The sequence below is a fragment of the Strongylocentrotus purpuratus genome, unplaced genomic scaffold, assembly GCF_000002235.5.
Source record: "Strongylocentrotus purpuratus isolate Spur 01 unplaced genomic scaffold, Spur_5.0 spur5_contig_838, whole genome shotgun sequence".
NCBI classification, from domain to species: Eukaryota; Metazoa; Echinodermata; class Echinoidea; order Camarodonta; family Strongylocentrotidae; genus Strongylocentrotus; species Strongylocentrotus purpuratus.
The window spans coordinates 156,184-183,969 of record NW_022145544.1 but is presented as its reverse complement, the minus strand read 5'-3'; the positions used below and the strand labels follow the sequence as shown (position 1 = coordinate 183,969).

Genomic DNA, 27,786 nt, shown 5'->3' with positions numbered 1-27,786 from the left:
AATTAACTAAACGAAAGTGTGATAAGGTCTGAGGGCGACAGGTTGAAGATATAGGCATGCGCATTTGAAACGATTTTTGTTTTCCTTGTATGATGGCGAACGTTTGTTACAGAAGGGGTACTCTACAGTAAGTTTACTTTTATAGGCCTAAAAAGATTACGCACAGAACACATTAAAGGTGAAATTCAAAGAAGATCACAAATATGTCAACTAATGTATCACTAGAAACTGGTAAGCTAACAGATGGCCATCGTACAAGTTTTAGGTCAACTACATATCGGGTGATTTATAAAAATACAAATACAACCACCTCCATAGCAGCTGGGATATACGAGAGATTCGCCGGGAAAATAACGATGTTTTAATGACGTCACTATATGGACCAACACTGCCCAAGCAGACGACATCCCATAGAGAATGAACATAATTGCAAAGCTATTATTTCTCAAATTATAATGAGTTTAGTGTATATAAATGTAATGGCATGTCAAACCATTCAAAAGGGGATATGACCCGATTCTGATAACTAAAATCTTTTGCTTGTAAATAAACAGGATAGGGGTTCATTAACAATCAAAGAAACCAGACTTTTAAATTGAAACCCCCCGGAACGATATTAAGGACGGCATTTGTTCCCTCTTGAAACGCCGAACATACCCCGGAGTGTGCAGCTGAATATACAATGGCGTCTTATTTTGTTTACAAGCGACAAATTCCTTTATTTTTGTATCGCTGCATTTGTCATCAAAATAAAACCATGTGCGGGGTTTAGAGTGAGGCAATAGATTATACATTTAGCCTGACGGTAGTGAAGTAAGAGAAAGAACTCAAGAGAAGATGAAAACGCAGGCACTGGAAATGTGTGAGATGTCATGGGACATCGTCTGCTTGTGCCAGTCATGTCCATACTGTGATCTCACACATCTCAGCAGCGTTCGGAGAGCTCTTCAGGTGCTATGCCGGGGCTGTATTCAAGCAATTTGTAATTTATTTTAATCATTACTTTGAATGTTTCCAAGCAATGAATTTTGATAACCTTGTCGAATCAAAGTTCAACTTTGCAATAATGAAAATAAAGTTTGTTTTTAAAATCAATGAATATCTACTTTAAAATGACTGTGTATGTTCCAGCCTCTGCCAGTGATGACGCTCTTCAAAATTTAAGATTGGGTCGTATTTAGTGGTTGCAAGTTCTCAGAGAATTAGCTCTTGAAACTAGCTATATATACTGGCATGCGAGGATTGTGAATATCCATGTACGTTTATATGTTTCTTGCAATATCCGTAGACTAGTATACAAAGGCGGTGTCATTGTTATGTAGGGGCCAGGAGGGTTGGGGCGGGGTCACTCTCATACACAAGTGCTACCTACCCGTATCCATCAAACCTCTTAAATGGACCCTATTGGCGTATCGCACCTTTTCTGTAATGATCCTATAATGGCGTAAATATCGCACATTTTCCAAAACGGACCCTAAAAGGTATACCACACATTTTAAATTCAACACCTCTAAATTGTTAGAAATCGGCTTTGAATGGTTTTTAAGTAAACGTCGGAACCTGTGAACCAGAAAATGCACCCCCTTTTTTGGTTTTTGCGTGATCAGTGCTTGAAAACACACCTTTTAAAGAAAAATGTCGATGACGACGTATAGCTAAAAAGGACACCCTTCTACGCCATTTCTGGACCCGGGTGCGTAGTCAGTCATGTTGGGAAAGACCCCCCCCCCCCCCCCCCCCCGAGTCAGGGGTGACCTGCTATAAAAGTGCACCCATCAGTTGTAACATTATTTCTTATCTTTTTCTTCTGATTGTTTAGAGAAATGTGTAATCAACAAATTAATTATTTTTGGTGGCTTTTCGACGGCAGGTTATATTGGGGAGGGGTCGGCCCTTCGGCCTATCCCCCCCCCCCCACCTTCACCTCTAGCTCTAGCGATGCATTAAAACAATATATTTATTATATTGTAGGCCTACAAATCATTCATATTAAACAAAATTATTCATATTCTTCATAACAAAACAGGATGCACTGTACATTGATAGTTTGGCTTAAACATGAATTGCAATAATAAAAGGAAAACAAAAGTACATGTTCATAATTCTTGTTGCTGTTTTTTCTCCTTTTTTTCCATCCAAAAATAAATGTATTCGCCCCGTCGTCCCTATGTTCCTATGTATGGAAGTTTCCCTTTTCCCAAGGTGGTGTATTAATGTACATCGCTCTTCAGCTAATTTTCTTTCCTCTCCTTCATTTCCCAGCAGTCTTTGTTTAATTTTTCGAGGATTTGGGGGTCTATTTTGAGTTCCGCTATTAAAAAAAATAATCATATATTTGATTAAAAGTATAACTGCTCCTTTCATACATTATTTTAAAACTCAGTTTTACACCATTGTAAATTCCCTCCTAGTTTATATTTTTAATATCCAATAAATTGAATAAATCACCACAATCTCTTCAGAGAACTCTCCTTTTTCACAAGTAAAAAATAAATTCTCACAGGTCTCTCCATTGTTATCACAAAAGGCACATTTATTACTAATTAAAAATTTAAATGCAACCACATATGTTTTCTAGTATGTATAAGTAATTTTTTCATTTTACATTCTAAATTGAAATTCCCTTAAACCTACTATTTTAAAGTACATTTTTCTAGGTCTTAAAAATATTGTATGAAAGTCTTTTTCGGATTAATTATAGATCCTCTTTCCATATGACTTGTTTTCATATTCAACAATGCCGCATATATTTTTTTTTCGTAGAGATATAGAGCGATACCCAAATATCAATAGTGCCTCGAGACCATCGTCTGCTAGTGCGCTGTCTACTGTATGAGAACCCTGATATCGAGTGCCAGCGCAGCGTGTCCCATACGTACACATAGCAGGCACGGCAGAGCTTCTCTTTCAAAATGGCGAGTACAGGGCCAACTGTTCTAAGTTATAACAACTGCCTTCTTCGACGTAGTGATTTAGCCTTACTTGAAGGACCAAGATGGTTGAATGACCAAGTGATTGCCTTCGCATTCGAGTAAGTTTTTGGTGAATGACTGCAGGAATTTGACAGAGTGTTATGTGTGCAAGATCTTCCACATCTTGAGCTCGGTCCCATATATAACAAAAGATGTTTGTAAATTTATATTTCTTTAAGGTAGGGAGGCCAATGCCGGGCGTAAGGCTTCTACACCTACGATTTGTGCGCTCGTCGCCCACTTCAAAAAATTAGCAAAGGGAAAAAAATGATGTAAAAATAAAAATTGAAGAAAATATGAAAAGAAAATACAATTATACATTTCACAACATACCTATAATCACAGATCTGTAACAGTCTTTCACCATTTGTTGACAATCTTGCAGATTTTGACGTTTTTTAATCCAATAATTGTGGTTGCAGACGACCTTGACGCACTCGCACCACCGACTAAGAAAATCCTAGAGGGCGTAGAGGTTTGCTCACTAAAAACCTTCTCATTGGCAGAAGGTAGACCCTAAAAATATGGGATCCGTTTTGAGTAAAGAACTTTTGATAGAGATCAACATTTCAGATGTTCACAATTGCCACTTCTAACAACTAGAAAATATAAAGAAAAAAGATTATATCTTTTTAAATACAGATTTTTACAAACTGAACATTCGAAAGTAGATAGAGTACGATGTTTCTGTCAATCTTGCGTTGGTTTGAGCCCTATAACTACATCCATCTCAAAATGAGAAGGAAAACAGTGAACAGTGACGTCATTGTTCGCGCCAAAAATAAAGGGTATTGCGACATAATCTGAGCTCCGGTCAAATCGTGCGCAAAGCGTAGTCTTATTTATAGACCCTAGTACCTTCTTCTCACAGCACTAGATACGAGTGTCGTGCAGTAATGTATGAGAAGTGTTTAAAAAGATATTTCAGTAAAAAAAAAAGTCTACGTGAGCAGTCTATACTCCAATTGAGAATTGAAATGAAAGCCATGATTTGAAGGTGTGTGTTGTATATATGATACATGGTTAGTGAGTGTGTATGTTACGTATAGCGAAAGGGAGAGAGAGAGAGAGAGAGTGAGAGAAATATTAGTACACGTACGTTGCATGCATGGATGTGCGCTATGATTGTGTTCGCTGCAAGATGGATTTTAATTGGACCTCGTAACTTCTCGATCGTTGATAATAAGGAATACTCATGAGGAAATCAAATTATTGGAATACACATCTAAGGTAAATATCAATGAATTATATATATTTCTTTCCTTTTTTGAACCATCGTCTTCGGCTCGTAGTAGTAGAAGATGTAATCGTTCGCACATTGATGGCTGGACTTCAGCCTGCATCGGGGCTTGCCTGTGTCGGTGGAGGGATCAACTAAGAAGAAGAAGGTGTGTACGTGTGCGACCGATTCAAGGCTAGCCGCTGTTGAGTGATTGCACTTTCGCGCGAAGTTTTAAACTTCATCATGAACTTTGTCCCTCGGGCCTGTCTAATTATGAACGTAACTTTGCGACATGAAATATAATTGTTTCAAGGCTCTTACGTACGGAAAGGCGTAGAAGGAAATGGCTACAAACCAGCTGGATATCTCCTATTTGATGGAACCTATGGAGTCGGCAGATGGGTGGATTTTCTTAGTGAAAGTAAATGCTTTCTTTTAATCTTAGTTTTAGTATAAACAAATTAGTAATTAAAAAGTTAGATTTGGGCATTGGCCTCCCTATTTAAGGTAGTCTGCATGCAGAATTGTCAAATAGGTCTATGTTCATACGTTATATTTTAATTGTGTGTTGTGTTTTTACCTTTTTTGTTCGTACTTAGGCTCACATTTTGAACCTAAGTGATGCATCTATGACTATGTACATGGTTGCTCAGTAAGGCCTAACTTGTTAGGCTCCACCGTCTTTTGAATTTGAAGATAGATCTCTGCTTTTCTTTCACAATTTACTTTTCGTGCTGCAAATCATGAATTAGCAAAACATACACATAGTCTATGTGTACATAGTTTAAAACACACATAGATGCAAGATTGCATCAACATGTGTGTGCCAAATTTAAGCATAGACCCAACATACATATCACAGTGGTAATGGTACTACTGTACATGATGAATCGATAGTAAAATAATAATATAGATGATGATGATAGAGGCATGATGACTTACTGTAGGTAGCTGTCCATGTCCATGTCATTAGGACTTCGAGCTAGCTTAGCCTTTTACCTGTATTGTTTCCGAAATTACCATTCCAATATATCAAATCATATGTTCAATGGCTTTGTGTATTCCAGATGTGTCTGTATGTGTCACTATATGCATTTGGTTAAGCTGGTACATTCTGAGTTCACATACAACTTTAAACACTTACGTTATATGAGATTAGAAAATATTTTAAAAATTTTGTGTTGAATTTCCTCATGCAGATATTTTGAATATGACCTCTTCAAGGACTTCTCAGATGATGTATCGTTTATCGGGCCTGACATAGCTCAGTTCATCAAGTTATCTCAAGGTATTAAAAAAAAATGATCTGCACATGTTTTCAAACATTCCTCATAAAGCCTTGAATAATTCTAAAAATCTCTAGAACATAATGTGCACCTTCATATCAATGGTTTTTGTGTAACATACCTAAAATATACCTTTGTCAGAGTATTCAAAGTATGCAGTTATGTTGAAGTTTGTGAATTGTAAACACTCAATATGCATCTTTAATTACAAGTATTCATATTTTGTAAATGGAAAAAGAAGATGATTTAAATGTCAGAGGACAATCCTTCGCTTTGCTTTCTTGATGATTAATCTGCCTTGTAAATTATGACCATAAATAATATAGAATCGTTTCAAGACTACATTGGCTTAAGAGCAAGTGTTTGAAATTTTCTCTCCATCTACCTTGTTGAAGTGTATATTTTTGTGAATGTTTTTTTATAAATATTATTTCATTAATTGTTGTTCTTTTAGATGCAGAGGTTGGGATGTTCTTGGAATCTCTAAATCTTGCCTTCAAGCAACTTGTGTTTTTAGCCATCAATGACAATGACTCTGACACGTCTGTTGGTGGATCCCATTGGTGAGTAGAGTTTTATTTTTCTTGCTAGGTGCATGAAACCAAGAATGGAATATCAAACTGACCGACCAGTTTGTGACTTAGCATGTTCATGTATGAATATGTGGGACTGTATATTATTTGTAGGAGGCAGATAGTAAATTAATAAATCTACACACAATGGAACTACATGTACAAATTATATATGTAGCCTAGGGGATTGATCAGTGAATTTGGAAATGTGCACACTAGGCCTATGTGGAAATATAATTATACGTTGGAGACTAATCAATGAGTTATCAAGCCAGCACATGTTTTCATGCGTGGGACTGTATTCTACACACAACCTGATTAACCTGATTTTCTCATCTGTTGATTATAAACCAGTTCTTATAAATTTATTACTAATTTTTGGGGGCTGGTAATTTGCAGTAAACTTTCATCATAAATTGTTTAGGATTCTGTTAGAATCGGATATTTGTAATCTTTACCAGTCTGCCTTTGACATTTTCCATCTATAGCATATTTAGAGAGATGGTTGTGACATGCCAATGTGCACTTGCTCAAAGAACAGTTTCATGGAGCTTTGAATAGGGAACTCCTATATGCAGTCCCTGGAGGAGGGAACTATTCAGTACCCCATGAATGTGACTGCTCAACGAGGGTGATTTCCATTGATTTAACTATGTCTACTCTACTAGCTATGACCTTTTTTCTTTACCATTGTACAGGAGCTTGCTGGTGTGTTCCAGAAGAGATAGTACTTTCAGACACTACGACTCCTCTGGTTCTTTCAATGAGCATGCAGCAAGGCAGATAGCAATGAAGATGCAACCTCACGTTGGTCTAGAGAAAGCCCACGTGATGTTTGCCCAAGAGCAGTGTACTCAGCAGGAAAATTGTGAGTGTGCATGTAGATAGGGCTCAAACTAACAGGAGTCCAAGTGCATATGGCCACTAAATCTAACAGTTATGCCATCACACGTTTTAACATGATTCCTATCATAGGTTTATCAGGTTTTGGTTCAGTTTGTGAAAGAATATTATAAATTAGTTCCTCTATTCACACTCTAGTGAATTAACGTATGTTAATTTACCTGCTGAGTATGAACCCCAAGAGAAATTGGGCTGGGGTCTATGGAGAAAATGTACATTATGTATACTAAAAATGAAATTGTATCTATTGGTTATTCAAATAAAGTATTTTCAGTATCCCATTCTCTGCCATTAAGATTATTATTTGTCATGTAAAAGCATTATATCAAATTATGTCCTTTTTCTATGTTCTTGTATTTCAAAAATGTTCTTTGAGAATAATCTTTACAATGACTATTCATGTTTCTGGTTCAGGATTACATGTAAATATATTTTTGTCTATTCCAAACTTTTGTCAAACATTCAGAGCCTTGGTAGGGATTTGCAGACCATGACATGTAGTGTATGTTTTGTTTTACAGGTTACGACTGTGGTTTGTTTGTGATCTGCAATGCTGAGCATGTCTGCAAGCATCACTTCCAAGGGACTCCTCTAACCGGAGCCGTCACCCAGGCCAGTGTGACCAGGAAGAGGGGTGAGCTGAAGGAGCTGATTCTCCAGCTGGCTGCTCAAGACGATGTCAAATGAACACAAAATTCTGATAGACGATGAAGGAGAACCATTGTGCTGACGTCGTGCAAGGTTGGCTTACGTCCCCGTTGACATAAAATTGTATTATTAGTCTTTCTTGTGTGTAGGGACTGTCCGAACCAATGTGAGAAATAATACTCTTTAGTTGTTACTTTAAAGGGGGAAGCCCACCCTGATATTTATTTGGTTTTAATAGAAGAAGAATTAATGAGAGGAGCATGTCATTGAAAGTAGTGCTGTAACATCACGGATATCTCCAATTCCGTTTAACCGCCAGTCAAAACCGGGCGGTTTTCGGTTAAACAATTTTATTTATTTAATTTTTTTTTTTTTTTGGGTGCGGATAAGCCAGGTCCGTGTGAAAAAGAAGGAAGGACTTTCATTTAACTGCGAGGTGCAGTTGAAGGCGCCGATTTGTGCTTGTGAACTTGTCACAAATAATAGTAACAATGTCGTTTTTAGAAGAATGTGTAAGATCATTAATGTAAATTAAAAACAGTAGAGGACCTAGGATAGAACCTTGTGGTACGCCATGTGTAAAAATTGGATGAATTATTATTATAAACTACATATTGAGATCTATTACAAAGATTTACTTATTGGAGTGTTGTTCTAGTTTCTGAGTGGTGAGTCGACACACAGATTACTGAGCTTGGAGACGTTGCCAGGAATAGTGCCAGGTGGAGGGGCATAAATCGAAAATTAAAAATAAATAAATAAATAAATTTTAAAAAATTAAAAATTAAACAAAATCGGGAAAACAAAACCGTCCAATTGAAAACGGAATCCGCCATGGGCGGTCGGATACCGGACGGTTAAACGTTTGACTACAGCACTAATTGAAAGTTTGAAGTTTGAAATTGGAGTCGTGATTTTAGCCATTCCCGTAACGAAACGAACAATGCCAGTAACAGTTAATACTTCATGAGTGAGATTCCCTAAAGATTTTGGGTACCGGGAAAATAGTTAAATTTTGATGAGATCCCATTGATTTACATGTTAAAACTTACTGCGAGCTCAGATACCATGCAGTGCTTTTTGTCTGCGATTCCCAAATGATTGTAATATTCAGTCATCTTTCCAGCAAAGATTATCAGACAGTGTCTCATATTTTCTGTAATGTTTTAACCAATCTTTACTCAAGAAAAGGATAAGGTAAGAATTCTTGGTATTTTTTTGTGTCAATTTGGTACCAGTATATTAAAGACATATCGACTGCTCGAGGTCTGGTTGTTTCTATACTGGCTTGAGCCTATAAAAACAGCCAGACCTCTCATAGCAGTCAATATATCTCTAAAACACTTCAGAGGAAATATAGCTGCATCCTTAGGGATGAGTAACATAAAAACATATGGACCGATTTTTGAAATGTCTTCCTTTGTTTCTTTGTTTCTTTTTTTCTAGCTCCTCTTCCTCATTTACGAACTACAATGCATTTTCTACTTTTATTTCATCTGTTCCCTTTCCACAGAATCCCAGAAGTTTACCTTTTTGATGGGAGAAGCGTTCCACGGTGCTTCATCAAACAATGAGGTGTTTGAGGTATGTGATGCACTACATCATCTTTGCAGAGAAACTGCCGCTTCCAGGGATTAAACAACATTTACTCTTGTCACTCATTGTAATTATACTATCTCAACTCACAAGTTTGATAGTTGTCCTAGAATCTATTCCAAAATGAGGAATTTTACCTTAGTTTTCTAGTGCTGTTGGCAGTTAAAGATAAAGTTGAGTTCTGGTTATGCGATTGCTTTGTGAAAGAAGCGATGTGGAATCGATCAGAAAAGTTGATCATGTAGCATATAAGTATTGGTATGTACTGTTAGGTTCTGGGATCATCAAAATGATGAGAAATTTGGCCCAGTCTTGGTAAAAGTAACAAGCACTGTATACAGAAAGATTTATATGGGACTATACAAACATGTGGCATAAAAATGTGGTCCTCATTTTTAAGCTGTTACATGTCATAATTAGAATATGAGGCATTTGAAGAGCCATCCTTTTCAGGGCACATTTTCTTCCACACTTGCATAATAACAATGTAAACGCTCACAAATTATTTTTCACCTCTTATCAGAACTCTACCTTCTCTTTAAAACTGCTAAAATCCATGTTAATGGGAATTACTAAAAATATTTCTTGAAATTTAAAGCAGATACATCAATTGGAATTTTTTTTTGTGTGAAATATTATTTGTGTATTTCTCAAGATGGGCAATGAAAAAGGTAAAGATAATTAGAAACATGTCTCAACTCTCATCCATTGCTGAATTCTCATCAAAATTTGTAGGAATTACCTGCAGGAAAGGGAGATCTAAAGTTGTTCAAATGAGGTATATGCCCCCATGGGGTCTTGGGAACAGCCTTCAATATCCAACATCCAAACAGCAATGCAAGCACGACAAACTTTTAAAAAAGTGCATGCACAAATCTTGAGAACTGTCAAAACATGGGTTTTAAAAAAATCCATTTAAATCAAGGATATCTCTTTAAACTTGCTCCTGATGGATCATGAAGTGTAGATGTGATTTCATACTAAAATGTTGGTATGGATTCTGGCTAAACATGGTAGGAACCATTTTTATGTGAAGAAAACCTAAATTTGTTTGAATGGGATACCTGCCCTTGCAGGGGACTTTGGAGCAGCACCCCTAAATTGCCCTACTGTTCTAATAAATCTTCAGTTCCTGGTGCAAAGGGGATGGGAGCTAGGTCCTTTATTGCGAGGTCCCTACTTTCATCAGCTCAGGTGAGCGAAAGTTCTGCAGACCTTTGTTGGTCTAATGGTCTTACATGTGTTATGAGTCCATCGGAATAGTTCTCATATAATTGAAGTTGTCATCATCTTTTGACAATAAGGTGTGGCTCAGTATATTGAATAAATGATGGTTTGTTAAGGTGGTAACCCTAGGCAGCATCACGTGAAACCATCAAAGATAGCTTAGCAAACATGAAGTGGAACAAGCAGCGTCTGGAATGCAAAATGTGTGATTGTGCAAAATAATGATTTTATCACCTACGGTAGAAGCACATCATTAAAGTATGGGGTAGGTAAATACCGGTACATGTACTAACTCAATTAGGCTTAATGTTTAGAAAAACCTTTCAAACAGATGTGTAAACAAAACAAAAAAACTTATTATTCACTAACATCACTAACTATTACACTTTTTGTGCTCCAATCGCATCTTTTCATGCCATTACATTACAGTACTCTAAGTCTAATTTTGCAAACATTGTTTTATGAAATGAACATAGGTTTCAACAGGAAATCAGCAAGCATGTTTTTATGATGGTTTCATGAGATGCTACACTGGCTTTGAGTCCAAGTTGTGACACTGGTCCCTTTTGGTATGTCGAGAAGTTGGGTCTTGGATCCATGTTGCTTACTTAAAAGCATATCTTTGACTTTTTACGTGTATAGAAAGATGTAGGAGGGATGAACGGTTGATTGTGTTTATTCTTTAAAAAGTATGCCTTGCAAGAACATTATAATAATTTGGAGCCATCCTTTTAGACTGTATAGTCATGCCTGTTTATTCTCATTGTTTTTATTGATAGAGAATATGAACATCCCATTAATGAAATTTGTTTGACAACTAAATTCATAAAGAATGTAATTATCATATGTCTTAATTAAGACTTTATAACTTTAAAAAAAAATGTAATGCTTCCTGGGAGAACTTTTAAAATATATTTGTAGCTTACACCCAGTAAATAAGATTGATTGATTGATCTGTAATTGAAAAAGAAGTCCGAACAAATCTGACAGGTTCAGGTCCAGCTGGTATCAAGATTTTTTCTGACTTGTTTTTCAATTACAGATCGATCAATCGATCTTATTTACTGGGTGTTAGCCACAAATATGTTTAAATGACTTTATAACTGTTATTTAATGTTAGAGTCAGTATTTATTGCTCAATAGTTGAATGGTTGAAATGCAAATGGAATGATAAAAGATTATCCATGTTATTAGGGATTTAGATAAAAGTATTTATTGAGTTTTAGATTGCAATCATCACTTAATCTAATACAAATGAATTACTTGATTTATTTGACAAATCCAACTCCAATTTGTTAAGATTAGTTATTAATTGATTCGATAAGTATAATAATTACCTCTTTAATAAAAAAAACATATATGTTAGAGACATCAAAGTTTAATTGCAAATATCATTGACAAATTTGGCAGAAGTTATTAAAACAATTCCAATATATGCAATTTCAATACCTAGATATTTGTTCCTGTCTATTATTCTATATATTCCAGTGAACACGATTTCATCTATGAACAATCTCTCATTTCATTAAGTGATATTCAAATGATTTACAATCTGTCCTGCTAAATATAAAAGAGTATAAATGATATAAATAAACACTTAAATACCACAAAAATATTTCTCATTGCGTTTATCATTGTCATGATTGTACTTTAATTTGTGTGTCTCAAAAATTCACTAAATGAAGTGATTATTCTACCTGAAGTGGTTCTATACACTTCTCATATGCGTTCTGTGTACAATATACATCATAATTCTCAACAATTATTTCATCTACACATATTTCAATAATACAATTAGTAATATGTTGCATACATTTTATTAAATCATAATCATTCTAATCACTCTTTATTGAACCAGAAAATACAAGTACTGACGATAATCATTCATGTGTTCATTGTTGATAACAATTGCACATTTTTTTCATAAATCAATTCTCTGTAATGGTACATGTATATTGTTATTGATATTCCATTAACATATTATCAGTTCAAATTCGTTTTATATAAAAATACAGTTTAGCTCATCTCGCCTACCCTTTTTGCATGGCGCCTATATCCAAAAAGATTTTAAAATGAAACAACGCATCATTTCATGTTTTTCTCCCTACATTTCTCACTATTACTAAATACATTTTTTATTAATTTGATCTAATAACCTGATATAGTTGTAAAACAAATATATGCTGCTTCTCATAAATGTTAAACTCCGTTATGATTTTGAGGCTGCATGTAAATCTTTATATAAAAATCCGAGAAAACATCATTAATGCAATATTACTTTTTTTGTTGTCATGATGATGATAGTAATACCTGATCACTGTCATCCCGCTTGAGTACCCTCACCTATTGTTTGCGTATCAAAAGTCTATTGCTCTGAGAATGTACGCAGTTGGAATGCTCAAGTGTATGTGTTATGTCGTATGCGCATCCAGAAGGGTGTTTTTTTTTTAAAAGATTAAGATGCGACTTAGGTTGGACTTGAACTATGGCAGGCCATTCATGCAACTGGTTGCTCTCGCCATAGGTCTGTCAAGGAACTTCACAAATCTACAGAATTTACACTTTTTTCATAGTTAATTGTTGAAGAAGTAAAAAAACAAAAAACATTGTAAACTTGTGTTACATTTAATACTTGGACTTATACTACGGTATGTGATTTATGCCCTTATAAAGCCTTGAACCAGATGCAAATAGAAGGACAAAACCTTTAAAATTATGATCTTAAGATAATTTTTTTCCCTTCAATAATGAACTATCAAAAAATGGAGATCTGTGACCACGATTTGTACGTCCCTTCCGAGACCAATGCCAGGAATGGTGAGAGCAACCAGTGGCATGATCGGCCTGCCATAGTTCAAGTCCAACCTAAGTCGATCTTTGTGAAAGTCTTTGTGAAACACTCCCCAGAACATCTCCCCCTAAGCACTGATTGCAAAAGGAAAAAAGTAAAGCTATATAATATCTTTGAATTATCTATTTCATATTAAGATGAATCTGCTGTATGTATGAAAAATGTCGATATGAAACGTTAGGCACCAGCGATTTAGCACCCATCACATCGCGAACGCAACGAAAATTCACATATATTCTTTAGATGATGCAACTTTTCTTCTAAGTGATGGATTAAAACAGTCAAGTGTTCTTTGTTCTAGATAAAGTGTAAAAGGGGCCTGTGGTGCGACCATTATATTAAAAAGCAGTAAACTCATTTTTAATTCAACTTGTCAAACTTTATCAGAATTCAGAATGTACAAAAAAATGCTCAAAATTATATTCAAACAACTTGGGCGTGGGAGTGTTCTCCACTTCTCGACAAGCACTTTAATTAATGTCGATACATTGCTTTGCTTTGCAAGCTCTTTGCGTGATAAAAATTAGTTCACACTGTGCAGACCTTAATTGATTCAATTAAGAATAAGATTTCTCTATTCGTATTATCGTAGTATAGAATGATAAGTGATAGCAGGATTGCGATAAAAACACAAAGTTTTTGGCATCGAGACCAGGTTTGGCGTGAAGAATCATCTGCGCGTTATTGAACCAAACTCCAGCCAAACTAACGTCATACGTCAGTACATGGTAATCCGTCTGTATCCTCCCAGCTCAGATTAAACTTGCATTTACTTGCGAGACCTTTCTCCACCACCACAAAATTCACATTTTTCTTGAGTGGAGTCCTTTCTGTCACTTCTTCATCCTCATCATCGTCGTCCAGCTCATCCTCGGCTTCGAGTTCTCCGTTTAGGATTGGGGCAGTGGGGGTTTCAAAGTGCACTTCGCACGTGACCAACTGCTTTGGCAGAGCTTTGTTCCCCACGGGTACCGACGTTTCAGCTCCTGCGCCTGCGCAGTTGCCGATGTCTTCTGGCTCGTCCATCTTGAACCGAGTTCGTTTATGCTTTCTCGAGTCGGAGCTCTTGAGAGCAGAGACCAGTTTCGAATGTTTCTTGGGCGACGAATAGCCGTGGTTGAGGTGATCGCCCATGGAGTTCATTTCTATCGTCGTCGGGTCTTCGCGTATCTTGCGACCTCGGGAGAACCGTAGTATACTCGGTGGCGATTTGTTGGCGTTGAAATTGCTGGGTTTCTTGAGGATCGACGGAGACCTACCGCCAGCTAGTAGTGCTCGTTTGGGCTGAGCTGTTGGTGAGGTGGCTATGAAGCGGTTGGAGCGCACCTCACCTGGTGACCCCAATCCTGCCTTGGCTACAGGGCGCCACGTACCAAACTTCTCAGGGGTGCCTTCCTGCGAGGGAATTGAAGGAAAACGATGATTAAGAAATAGAACATCGATGATTTTCGGGCCTATTAATTAGGTACCGTCTATTAAAAATACAAGAATCACAATCTCTATTAGATTTGATATGATATCGCCATGAATGACACAAGAGACGGAGTTCTCAAAGTACCGTAGTCTCTCCCTTCTTTAACTTCGCAGGTTTCCCCTCTTAATTATTTAGCCTTCCAACATGATATGCCTATAATTTACTTTTATCCACATATTTGACTGAACACCAGTCATTATTTTAAATCCCTACTATATCATGATGTAGAAGTGATAATCGGATTCCATGAGTCCCAGTCCCAGTCAACGTTCTGACTGAAACTACAAAGCAGACAACTCTGGATCGGAGTGAAAACAGTGGTTAGGAATAATTTTGTGATGATAACGCATTGCTGGTAAAATGTTTGGGTAAAACGAAATAGGTTTGGTCATCATGTCATTTGGCGTAAACGTCGAAATACCTTTATTGCATCTCTGGGCAGACCAATTTTCCTTTTCTGTAGTGTTGCGACTGATATTCCGATCAATCGCAAACTTACTAGAATTGCGATTGATATCCATCTCAAGTTCAGTTGCACACGATTCGGATCAATCACAACATTTTACCAAACGGGGACATGTCCGTGTAGTGGCCCGTCAATTGCTTATATGCAACATTTCAATTTTGTTCAGCCACATTTGCTCCGAGCTTTATTTGCTCAAATATCACAGGGTCGGGTAAGGGTTTCTACCGGGTTTTAGGATAGGTTGAGGCGACTGTTATTGGGTTACGGTTGAGTTCAGGTTAGGAATTCGGAAAGTGTAAGGAATTATCAGCAACGCTCTTGTTGCGGAAGGATAAGTCGCACCTACACTATACCTTCGGAATATCCAGGTGTACCTTCGGATCAGCGAACGTCGTTTTCTTCTTCGTCTCCTTCTTACGGAGCGTATCCTCTGACGAAGACGAATCGGCACCGGTCGGCTGGTCGGATGACGAAATATTGGTCGAGCTGTTCTGTTCGTCGCCTTCACTTTCCAGTCGACTCCGACCGCGGGAACCCGTCGACTGACCCGACCCGCTCTCTGACCCCTCCTCGTCTGAATTCGCTACCCGTATCATTGGCATGTCGTAGATCTCCTGCAAATGGCAGGGATAAACATAGTGAGCATGCAAGGAAGCGTTGTTAGAGCACTGAAAAATTTGGGCAATATTATTTCAACACTTTGCCCAACATTGTGCCATAGTCAACCCAACCATCAATGGGGCAATATTTACATAATTTTTTTAGTATTTTGCCCAACAGCTGGTCAAGATTTTCCCAACAAGTGGGCTACCGTAGTTGGGCAGTTGAAGGGTCATATCTTCGCCCAAATTTTGGTCAAAATACGAAACAATTATGCACGCGTGAAGTCGGGTACTTACGTTTACCAATACCACTGGGTAAAATATTGCCCAATAGATGGTTAGGTTGACTATGGCACAACGTTGGGCAAAGTGTTGAAATAAAATTTCCCAAATTTTTCACAGTGAGGGAGGGGCCTATCTAGAGACGATTTTACTTTAAGATCCCTTAAATTAACGCTGTTTCTTTAATGAATTGGAAGTAGAGCAATCCGGAAAAAACTAAAACAAAGAGTCTCGTTATCGCAGGTTGTGTAGTCATATGGATATTGGGGAAAGAGGGTTTTCTATTGAATAATCAAATCTGACTGGCTTACAATAGTATAGCTGACACGACTAATGGTGCATTAATTCGGCTACAATCTTAACTAATCATGCGAAAGTAGAATGAAAAAATGGGCCACGTTCGTTTGTTGACTTTATGAAGTCATTCTTCCAAGATGGCAAGAGGTGCCGCAGTCACATCGTGAAACCAACTTCAAAACGACCGATGCGCTATTCGAAGTAATGTAGTTTGATCGGTCTGGGGTAGGTGGCGTCAATGTGACTTGGGTTGTAGCCTTGTCGGATACTTCGTCGGACTCTGAATTACTGTTATATCTAATGGAGAATCGTTTTTTTTTTTTTTTTTGGGGGGGGGGGGTCATCTTACCATGAGTGTTTTTCTGACGGTTGCTACTTCATGTGGATACTGTCTCGTCTGGGAAACATTCTGTTTATCTGATCCTCGTTTCCTGCAGATCATTGAAATCAATACAAGACAATTATGACGTATTTTTTATGCACATGATCTTCGTAAATGAATACTACCGTCCATTTAAAATACAGTTGTATAAACGTCAATATATCAGCTTCGTTTGTGATTATTTTCTAAATACTGTTTTTGAGCGAGCCAAATAATAAGACCTGCTTCTGAATTCACAAACCTCTGATCGAGCACATTCTCGGAGACGTCTTGGAGAAGTCTGGCATCGTTTAATATCTGTTTTTTTTTTATCAATGTTTTATCATTACATTACAATGTTTTTGAAATTTGTTAATCTCTGTGATAGTTGTGACTAAGGGGAAGGGTAAATGGAGGAATGTGAGAGAGGGATGATAAAGTGTGGTGAGAGAGAGAGAGTCAGAGAGAAAAGAGAGAGAGAGAGAGGGAGGGAGAGAGAGAGAAACATTTTTATTTGTTTTTACTAACCATCTAGTGGATGGTGGTTACCATGATCATTATGAATTGATTGGGAGAAAGGGAATAGGAACGAGAGAGAGAGAGAAGAGAGAGAATCATAGAGGGGGTCGGAGGAAGTAGAGAATCAACGGAAGAGAGAAAAAATAGGATAGATAGCACTTACATATATTTTGATTGAGATCGTTTCTCTACCAGAAAACAAACCAACCAGAATGCGAAAAGGATGGCGACACCGACACAAAGCCCCGTCACGATCACCTCCAGACGTTCTTCATATGCCGTCATTCCGTCCGCTGTGCAGTGAAGAAATCAATTATTAGAAACACAGAGCAAGACAAGCAATATTCGACTTGTCATATCATGGGCAGTGGCATATCTAGGTGACCTTAGCTTGGGGGCAGGGGTTGGGGTGTCTGGGCGGGCCTCCAAGCAATTGGTAAGGGGGGGTCGTATTTTTTCGGATCATAATGTGCCCCATCAACTGTCGATAGTAAGGCTACTCTCAGGGGGCGTCGATAGAGAATGGATGGGAGAGTGACAGTCATATTGAAATATTTTGTTTTGCAAAACAATGTCAAACTGTCAGCACATTTCTTAATTTCCAAGTCAATTGAGCTAATAGTACGATGGACCAATTGTACTGTTCCCCCCTCGAACTCTTTGTTGGTTGTTAGTACTTTCGGCAAATTCATAAGCCCCCCCCCCCCCCCCATCCCATTTAATATTGTTAGTGACGCCATTGCATTCTCACTGTCTGATTCTTCTCGTTTGATCATATGAAACAAATGTGTAATTATTTGTAATTATATTCCTTGACGTCAAGAAGGCCAGTGAATGATAAATACTTCACATAAAGAAAGGTTGAACAGATGTTGAATCATTATGTACTACAACCATTATATTTCCATCTCTGTCTTATTTGTAATAAAACACGTCTAATCAACTCTGTGAAAAAAACGATTAAGTTCTAAATATATCTCTCTTGATACTTGGGTGTTTACTATTATCTATACACCTTAAATTCAGTTGTCTCTGCCTCCGTCTCTTTAGTTCAAGGTTGAGTCATTATCTGGTCGTTGTGCCGATGGGCATCATTTCATTGTATTATTATTATTACTATTTTCTGAATGCGGGACAGCGGAGAAGGAAGTGGAACATGGGGGGGGGGCATGTCATATTCATTTTACAGCAGTAAAGTGCCACCAGCTTTGGTCCGTCATAGTTCATGTCATAAAGATGCGTCACGTTTTTAATCTTGTCATGTTTAAATCGTCTTATTATCTATGCTTATTATCCAAGTCTCTTTCTCCATCGCTGTTGTTGCACCATAAACAATGCCTTCTGCATCAGCGCTTTGATATTTTCATATCTCGTCTTCTGTATTAGGATATTTTCTTTATCAAAGGCGTATTCAAGAGGAGGCAAAAGAGTGAAAAACAAGCGCCTTTTAGCCTAATGGGTAAAAACACTCCCGATCTTAGGACGTCTTGCGGGATTCTCTCGGAAAAATAGTATGCGGAAATCATATTCCCGGGAAGACTCAACCGCCCCCCCCCCCCCCGTCCTTTCTGACAATTATGGATCCACCCCTGAGTAATTCCTTTCCTTACACCCGCCTATCTTGTCCTATTTCTTTATCACCCCGCAGAAGAAATAAGCATACTCACCCGTCGTTGCATTCGTAATATTACTCGTCACAAACTCGATGGGTGCTCCTGGCGTCGCCGAGGTATTGAAAATTGACGTCATACTATCGCCAGAACCGCTGATCACTCCTAACCTATTCCCTGCCGTAGATGGCGTTGATTTTGATTGCCTGAGAACATCGGTTGCTACAGAATCTGAAGAGAAAAAAAGTTACCAAGAACGTTACGAGGATATGACGAAATTTACCAATGAGCAGATTGCCTCCTCCTTCTCCTCCTCTCCTCCTCCTTCTTCTCCTCCTTCGTCTTCTTCTCCTCCTTCGTCTTCTTCTTCTTCTCCCCTTTTTTTCTGACAATCTGTCATTATACGACCATATTCAACGACATTCTAGCACCCATTCATTTTGAACCATTTTATAAGACATGTAAGATAACTCTGCCAGATCATTTCCATATTGTTTCCATCTTGTTATTGTGCTGTCTTGGCCTGATATCACCGCAACCGACTTCCGTCATACCCACTATTAAAATTGTCGTCATACCCGTTGTCAATGTTGTCGCACCAATGTGCTTTACATTCCAATACCATCTCGAACGATTTCCTGCAATTCGTTGCCAAGTTTCTTTTTATTCAAACTTCCAACAACTTTTCTATTATTTCGAGGCATGATCTTTCAATGTTACCGACACGTTGATCTATTTTAACACACATTGATCTGATCTTTAACGATGGCCATTTTCCCCTCAACATTTCACATTTTTCCGATCCACAAGCAAAGTGATGGTAGACCCGCATCATGATCACACTGTATCACAGCTTCTCAGGGGCTTTCAGCAAAGCACACATCCATCGTCTCTAATAAAAAGCACATTTGCCAATTGCACATCCTTCCTCCCTAGGCTCTCATTCTTAACATGCAGACATTTCCCACTTACGTTTCCAATAAAATTGTATTCCTTCACACCAGAACATCATTACTGTGAACCTGTTTCTTGTACTTATAAAGAGGTCAGATTCAAAGTGCAGACAACCAATGTTCACCTTTCAATATGTGGTACATCGGAATCGATCGGTTTCTTTCGTTTTCAAATTCTTCTCACGTTTACTTCCGTTATGAATGAAGAAAGGAAGGAAGGAGTGACATTTTACATCTCTATTCTGATCAAAACAAAATTAAATAATGTTCTTTTCCCTTCATTCTTGTATCTCTCTAGCTTATTTCTGTCCCTCCCCTCCCCCCCCCCCCCCCCTCTGACTCCCTATCTCCTTCTCTTCTTTCAATTCCCACCGTTGTTGACCATGGACAGTCATTATGTCTTTTACAAAGGGTTTTTTCTCTCTCCCCCCCCCCTGTCTCCCCCCCCCTCTCTCTCTCTCTCTCTCTCTCTCTCTCTCTCCTCTCTCTCTCTCTCTCTCTCTCTCTCTCTCCCTGTCTCTCTCCCTGTCTCCCTCTCTCTCTTTCTCTCTATCTTTCCTTCTCTTTCTCACCTTCTCCCTAGCTCTCTTTCTTTATGACACTTTAATGCTGCGATAGAGCCAAGTAGACATATTTTATCAAGCTATGGAAAGAGTATAAAGAAGAATGGAGAGAAAGAACGTGAGAAGGAGATGGGAATCGAAATGAGAAAATAAAATAGTGGCGGATGGTGGCAGGATATTGGGGTCAAGAGAACGAGAGGTAAAAAAACAAGAGGTAAAAGAAGAAGCGAGCAAAGTAGGAGAGACAGGAAAAGAGGGAGAAAATTCAGGAAGGGAAGACGTTATTGCAGAGATGAATGAAAGCAATATAAAAAAACAGCTGCAGGCGTCTTGATATTGAATGGTATGATATATAATGCTTGTTATTTGGTAAAGTAAACCCAGTCGTATTGGACGTTGCCAAGCAAGCGATCTCAATCTATATGACGTTATGTATAGATCGTGATTGTGTATTATACATATTGCTTCCATATGCCAAAATAGTATGCGATCATTGAAATAAAAGATCCAATATCTTACAGTGAAAATGAATGCTCCAATCATATTTTGCCATTCTTGTACAATTGTGATAATATACAGTTCAGTTGACATGGTAGAAACATCCGTTTCCACATAATATCTGCTCAGAACAAGAGTGATAACCTATACAGTTTTAGGGGGAAAGACGACCCTCTGAATCTCAAAAGTCATCTTCAATCATCCCAAGCGTCTTCTCCCTACCGTTAGAGATATGCCAGATAATGTTCATTTTTCTATTTAATGTCGCTGATACCAGACGGGAAAACACATTGCAGTCCTATTCATATTTCAACTATTGCAAGATCTGATCCATGGATAACGTTCCTTGAATTGTTTTTCGTTGTACAGTTTTGTCCTTGATTTTTAGGGGGCGCGGGGGGGGGGGGGGGGGTTGGATGCTCGAGTTGTTATTTTATAGCCAACTATTCAATGTCAAGAACGAAATAATTCCCCAAAAATGTACATTTGGGCAGCCCAATCTGATCTTGAATATTTAATTGGGGTATTACTATACTTAAAATATATTATTAATACAAAAGCAATCTTCAGTAAGGATCACTCAAACCAAATAACCCATTAAGGCATCACGATAGGGGTTGTTTATCAGAGATTTTGCAGTTAATGAGCTTGCGCGAGGAAGTCAGTTTGTTTTCACAATCAAAATGAAGTACGAATCATCTTCTCCGCCTCCCTACCTTTAGAGACATGCCAGATAATGTTCTTCATTTTTTCTATCTAATGTCACTGATACCTGACGGGAAAATACATTACAGTCTTATTTATATTTCAGGTTCTCATTTCTATACCGCCAGCGGATGTGAAAATGGAGTGCAAACCAGGGAAGACTTGTTGTCTTTTGACGACACCGTAATTAGATTTTTGACGAACGGTTCTTGACTCGGTACCTGAGTTATTATTGTCGGCAACCGATCGAGCTCCAGGAAGGGAAGGGTGAATGGGTTATTTATTAATCACTTCGAAGGAATTCATCCAGGCATTTTGGATGGAGAATGAGAGGAAATCAAGTTAGAATCACCCCAGGCTCATCCAGGTTTAATAACGTGTGTGCTAAGGTGGGATCGTTCAGGCTGCCGTGGACCTCTTTACGGCACGAGTTTGCATTGCAGTATTTGTGCGATTACGAAAATGTATTAAAAGAAGCTTACAAATTGTATATTTCTTTTTGCCCCTTTATTATATTTTCCTTTAAGATTAACGTTATTTTCAGTGGCGTTTTCAAAAATAAATAAACGGGGTGGGGTTGGTGAAATCTGGCAGCCCCGCGTGCTTTCAAACAAAGAAAGGGGCGTTCGTTGGCTTCATATCATGGATACGCCGCTGAGTGAGTGAAACAAGCTTAAGAATGGAATTAAGAATGACAGCATGAATATTTAGCAGAAAATGAAAGAATTTTTAAAAAACAAAATCATGATTAGGCTGATAAACTGAGCACTATCCATCAGAACTAAACTATTTCTAGTAAAGTCCAATTTTGAATACGAGGGCAATTAAAGAGGAACGATTTTCAAGTGACAATTTTTGCTATAATATTCTTCCACAAAAAGGAATGAAAACGAACGAGGAAGCTCTCAAAATCATTTCAATTTTTCTTCTCTTCGAGCAAAACTCAATATTCCCTTTCCTGAATAATATTATACTTACAATATCTTGATCCAGCGATCTTGAAAACAAGACACGGCGGCAGAAGAACATCATGGAAGCAACAGCTGTAATTTATCCGGACGATCGATCCTTTTAACCTTTCGGCTCCAGTTGTATCAGTCCACTGGGATTAGAGACATTGGATTAAAAACAAAACAAAAACATCGATAATGATAATTATATCACGATTGATATTAAATACAAGATGTACAGCAATGATTGTGGAAGCCATTTGAAAGAGAAGATGTGGAAGAAAAGAGGATGAAAAAAGTGATGACGACAACGAACATACGAGAGTATGATGCAACTATCGTGCCGATCTTAATCTTTTTCCCATATATTTGATTCATTATAATGATTATAATATGAAGGTTTGTTGTTTGATGCAGGTTAGTAGATGTGTAACTGACTCTGGTAGTTGTAAATGGCTACTCCTTTAGATGCTGAGTAGACTTACCCGGAATGAAGAACTTCAAAATAGGGTGTGGTGGGCTTAGGGAGAGGGGAGGTTCAGGAATAAAAACCAAGGAAATTACCTATGCCTACATTAAAAATATATACATTTGTTTAGAGAGAGGAAGCGGCATTAATTACCTTTCCATGCTTAATTTAACTCTTGACTGTCTTGTAAAATACACAGTAAACATCATATGATACAAGAAAATTAATTTAAACATCACCTGACTTGCTCTTTAAATCATAATTTTTTTCGTGATACAAGAACGGAAAGCAATTAATGCAGTGTTTTTAAGTACTTTAAAAAAAAATGACATGCTGAAGATAGTATCTCCTCTCAGGGAAAATGTCAGCGAGCTAATCAAGTGAACTTAACGTGAAAAGTAACTATTTTGAATACAGCTATGCAGTCAATTGAGTAAACAGAGCGGAGAGAGAGAGAGAGAGAGAAAGCGGGGATGGGGGCGGTAGCCGATCTTTATTTTGAAAACAGTGTCCGAAAGCATAACAATGTGGTTAGACCTGTAAAATACGTTCCCCAAAGCCAAAGACGCGCGCAAAATGGTATTATGCATTTGAATTTTCCAAACGTTTCGATTAAAAATAACATTGAGGTTTTCTGAATTAATTTTATTTGATGGTTTTAGATAGTTACAAAATCATTGTCGGCTTCTACGATTTACAAGTGGAATGTACTTTTCAAAACCTCTTTCGTAGAGCAATCATTGTCCGAAATGTTTGACATGTTTACCATCTCGTACTCATGCATTTTGTATTTGAAGTCTTCCAGTTTCCCTATTTCTCTATTCGTCCTGAAATCTTCATATTTGTTCTACCGATAGGATAATTTCAGTCTTTTTGTATACGTGATTGTCTTCCTCTCTTGTCATTTCATATCCCCTCCCCCCCCCCCCCCCGTGGGACGCCCCCACCTGTGTAAAAATACACGAGATGGAAGTTTCATAGCCTCACTGTTCATTATGATGTTAGTTATATTTCTGATCTTGCGCTGGTCATTATCACATGCTTTTTTTTTTTTTTTTTTTATATCAACCATAAATTTATGTTAATAATTTTTTTAAATCAAGATCATTATCATTAGAAGATTATCATACACTCTTTTATTTTCCCTTTTCCAGTTTTCCCTTTTACTTCTTTTTACCTTCTTTCTATCTTGATCGACCCCCCCCCCCCCCATTTTCCCTTTCCCTCTCTCTCTCTCTCCCTCTCTCTCTCTTTATCTCTCTCCACTCTTCCCTCCCTCCCTCATTCACTCATTGCATTTTTGTCTTTCTCCCCCCCCCCCTCCCCCCCCCCCCCCCTCCTCCATTCGTCGGATTCACTTACATCGATTGAAGAAGACTTATTGTCTCTAACTTGAATCTCCTTGGCATTAGCTCTAGGCATGACAACGCGAATCCGAGCTGCATTAAGCTCCGGCATTTTCTTCTCCAGCATAAGCAATATGAAACATCTACCCATCAAACTCACATATCTACCCCCGGAAATTAACTGTCGCTTGCAAGTTATTACACATGTTAGAAGGGGTATTGTACACGGGCTATTGTTAGACTGCATGAGCGAGTATATGTTGAAGTTATAATATTGCGCTTGCCTTGTGTCTATTTTTGCCCAATCTCATTTCCTCATCTCCTTCTTCCTGTGTTTGTTCTTCTGGAGTTCATTTTCCCATATTTATATTTTCCATAGTAGTGTTCTTTCTTCTTTTTTATCCTTTTTTTTCCTGGCATGTTAATTTCTTCATTAAATGTCTTTATCTACTGTTACTTTTGTTGTTCTTCCATTAACACGTTTTTATTTTAGGGTCCCCACTTTCGTCACATTTACACATTTTCTTTTTTTCTCTTTTTTTTCTTTCTGTCTGTCTGCATGGTATGTCAGTCTCTCTCTCTCTCTCTCTCTCTCTCTCTCTCTCTCTCTCTCTCTCTCTCCTCTAATTATAAATGTCTCTCTTCTTTTAATACTACTTCATGTACTTATCATCTTCCCTATCTCAGCTTCTTATGTTCCCTTTATCTTGTATTTTGACTCAAGAAACTGTCACAGCGTAATACCCGCTAGTAGAGCAATCAACTTAGCAGGCTTAGGGTTGTGTCACAGAAGATTTGCCAGAGCATATACAAACGTGTTTTTATTTAAATTCCAATCAACTGGAATGCTTAGAAACAATGGCTCGGAGATGACGACCTGCGCTTTCCAATTAGTCAAAGTATGTAGAGGCACTTTTATTCAAACAGATATAAATATTTTTTTGTGAAATTAGAGTTTGCTCTGATCTCCCTGAGAGAGAGAGAGAGGGGGAGGGAGAGAGTGAAAGAGGAGGTGGAGAAGGGGTGAAAATAGTGAAAGAAATGCAGTATGAGAGACAAAGAGAGACATACAAAGGGCAAGAGAGAGATAGAGATAGAAGACGAGAGGTGAGGAAGAGTTTATACTCCACATGATGATTAATGAGGCGCAGACTTTAAGCAGAGACTCCCAGACGTCTACAAAGGTTTCCTGCGCGACCAATATTAACGAAACGTAACATATTATGATGAGGGGTGGGGATAGGGGTGCCCCCTTAATAGGATAAAGAAGGGGACAAAGAACATGATCTCGTGTAAACATTATACGAAAAAGATGTGTACGTTGACAAATCAACGCGGTGGGAAGGGGGGGGGGTAATATTGACACTAGTTTGATTAAAATCGAGCATTGTTGAAATGTTCGTTAAGAAACATAATGCTCAAGAAAAATGCAGCTATCTTTCTATCTTTCTCTCTCTCTCTCTCTCTCTCCCTCTGTTTCCCTGTTTCTCTCTGTTTCTCTCTCTCTCTCTCTCTCTCTCTCTCTCTCTCTCTCTTCCATCCGCATCCAAGATTTTAATGAAATATTTGACAATGTGATATTATAGTCGGTAACGCATGGGACAAATACATTGAAGATCCGAATGAAGCTCAGGTGAAAACGATGAATGTGTTTGCCAAGTAAAACGAAACAAGGTAGATGTAAGGAAACGAAATCACAATCGGCGGTATGTAAATAGGGAAACAAAACTCAATTCACGATCCATGATTAAATCTATAAATAAAATCATGAAATACATATTGCCAATTAAATAAATTACTTCCAGCGACCTCTTTACAACTATAATTATAAATAAACCGATGTAATGTCTGCCCTGTCGCTTGATGAGTCTAGCGGCAAGGGAATGTTTCATCAATCAATAATCTAGAGCATTTCAATTAATGATAGATCAATATTAAAGTGTTAATTGGGTGCTGGAGTTTAAGTGATGGCCATCAGAACGTCATCAGAACGATGTGCGTGCACACAAGGTCTGTTATACAGCGTTAATGATTGAAACGATGAGCAGCAGTGTGGAATGAGAATATATTCAAGTTAATACAACGCCAAACGTTGGGATGAAAAAATGTCTTCCTTGTCCACATAGTTTTGTTTGATAAGAGAGAGAGACAGAGAGAGAGAGGAAGAGAGAGAGAGAGGGAGAGAGGGAGATATATAAGTATAGGCCTATATATCATATATATATATAGAGAGAGAGAGAGAGGGAGAGAGGGAGATATATAAGTATAGGCCTATATATCAATAGAGAGAGAGAGAGAGAGAGAGAGAGAGAGAGAGAGAGAGAGAAATAGAGATATTATCTTTAGAAAATCAAAGGATGCACAAGCATGACTTTACATCCATAATAGTTCTAGTACAATTATTGTTGATGTTGTTGTTATTTTTTGTTAATTATCCTAAAGCTGCTCAAGAGCGAGTATTAAAGAATTCGGTGTTTGATTTTATTAGCTGACTATAGATGTAAACGTACCAGCTATTTCTTCTGATATATTATTCGGCATTAATACTTAACATTTTGTTACCTTGAGCAATATCGAGATGCCCTTACCTTAATACTCAATGTATGGTTGGCCACTGTGATGCTGAGTTGCCATGGCAATACGGTGATGTTCATTTCGATATCATCTTTCTGGTTCGTTCTTTCCGAGGGATGATGCGCATGCGTAATGTTGCACAAATGGCTCTTTGCTGCTTTCTCGTGATCAATGCTGCTTCCATTGATCGATAAAGAGTCTCTTTCCGTCCCTTTTATTGACGATTCGGTCGTCGTCCCCGGTGACGATGACGATGGGGAATTTGAATGTAGAGGGGATGATGATGGTGATGACGATGGTGATGAGGCGGATGATGAGGGCGTAGGCGATGATGGGGAGAGTGGTAGATCTAAAAACATAACATCGGACGAGCTCGTTCTCGATCCACTGTCGCGAAAACGGCTACATTCTGAAAGAAAGAAAAACATTTATGAACATTAATATAGAACAATCATACATGTAATCAGAGTTATAACGGAAAATCATTCATGAAGTCAAATAACGCCCTTCATTAATTACCACAGCAAAACAAATCTTTCTATCATAGACAGACACTTGATAACTTATTTTTTCCTGAGGTTCTACTGAAAAATGATTTTTGAACCTTCTCAGCCGTCTTCTGTTTCTCAAATTCTCAAATGATCAAGTTGTTGATTTTTATAAGATTATGGCCACGTATAATTATCATGACAAAATAATATGTTTGTTTTAGTTTTAAATAATATATTTGATTTTAGACAAAAGACTGAGTGTGGAAAGAAACGACGGCATTAGCAAGGGTAGGGAAATGGTGTACAGATGCACGAATGATCCAGACATCGGTAATGATATTGACATTGC

The 27,786-nt window shown here is 37.9% G+C and overlaps 2 protein-coding genes across 2 annotated transcripts; one reads left to right on the top strand and one right to left on the bottom strand.

Moving 5' to 3' along the window:
• Nucleotides 1-2,912: 2,912 nt before the first annotated feature.
• On the top strand, nucleotides 2,913-9,336 carry LOC580189 (sentrin-specific protease 8). Its single transcript, XM_030986517.1, has 6 exons — nucleotides 2,913-3,031; nucleotides 5,394-5,482; nucleotides 5,935-6,043; nucleotides 6,751-6,920; nucleotides 7,476-7,696; nucleotides 9,117-9,336. Exons 1-5 carry the CDS (start codon nucleotides 2,913-2,915, stop codon nucleotides 7,640-7,642), a joined length of 654 nt encoding a protein of 217 aa, XP_030842377.1. The 3' UTR covers nucleotides 7,643-7,696; nucleotides 9,117-9,336.
• Nucleotides 9,337-13,727: 4,391 nt separating this feature from the next.
• On the bottom strand, nucleotides 13,728-27,459 carry LOC115924479. Its single transcript, XM_030986654.1, has 7 exons — nucleotides 26,961-27,459; nucleotides 22,586-22,709; nucleotides 18,946-19,119; nucleotides 17,442-17,571; nucleotides 16,748-16,829; nucleotides 15,571-15,831; nucleotides 13,728-14,672 (listed from the first exon to the last, which is right to left on the bottom strand). The coding sequence occupies exons 1-7, from the start codon at nucleotides 27,372-27,374 to the stop codon at nucleotides 13,989-13,991; spliced, it is 1,869 nt and encodes a 622-aa protein (XP_030842514.1). The 5' UTR covers nucleotides 27,375-27,459; the 3' UTR covers nucleotides 13,728-13,988.
• Between the last annotated feature and the right edge of the window lie 327 nt (nucleotides 27,460-27,786).

What these genes read in the sequence shown, in the direction of transcription:
- LOC580189 (XM_030986517.1), top strand. Translation starts at nt 2,913, where the DNA reads ATGGCGAGTACAGGGCCAACTGTTCTAAGTTATAACAACTGCCTTCTT. An exon ending in GTGATTGCCTTCGCATTCGA is followed by an intron (nt 3,032 to 5,393) that starts GTAAGTTTTTGG and finishes TTCCTCATGCAG; the next exon opens with ATATTTTGAATATGACCTCT. An exon ending in TCTGTTGGTGGATCCCATTG is followed by an intron (nt 6,044 to 6,750) that starts GTGAGTAGAGTT and finishes ACCATTGTACAG; the next exon opens with GAGCTTGCTGGTGTGTTCCA.
- LOC115924479 (XM_030986654.1), bottom strand. Translation starts at nt 27,374, where the DNA reads ATGTTTTTCTTTCTTTCAGAATGTAGCCGTTTTCGCGACAGTGGATCG. An exon ending in TATTACGAATGCAACGACGG is followed by an intron (nt 17,572 to 18,945) that starts GTGAGTATGCTT and finishes TTCACTGCACAG; the next exon opens with CGGACGGAATGACGGCATAT. An exon ending in TACACCTGGATATTCCGAAG is followed by an intron (nt 14,673 to 15,570) that starts GTATAGTGTAGG and finishes ATTCCCTCGCAG; the next exon opens with GAAGGCACCCCTGAGAAGTT.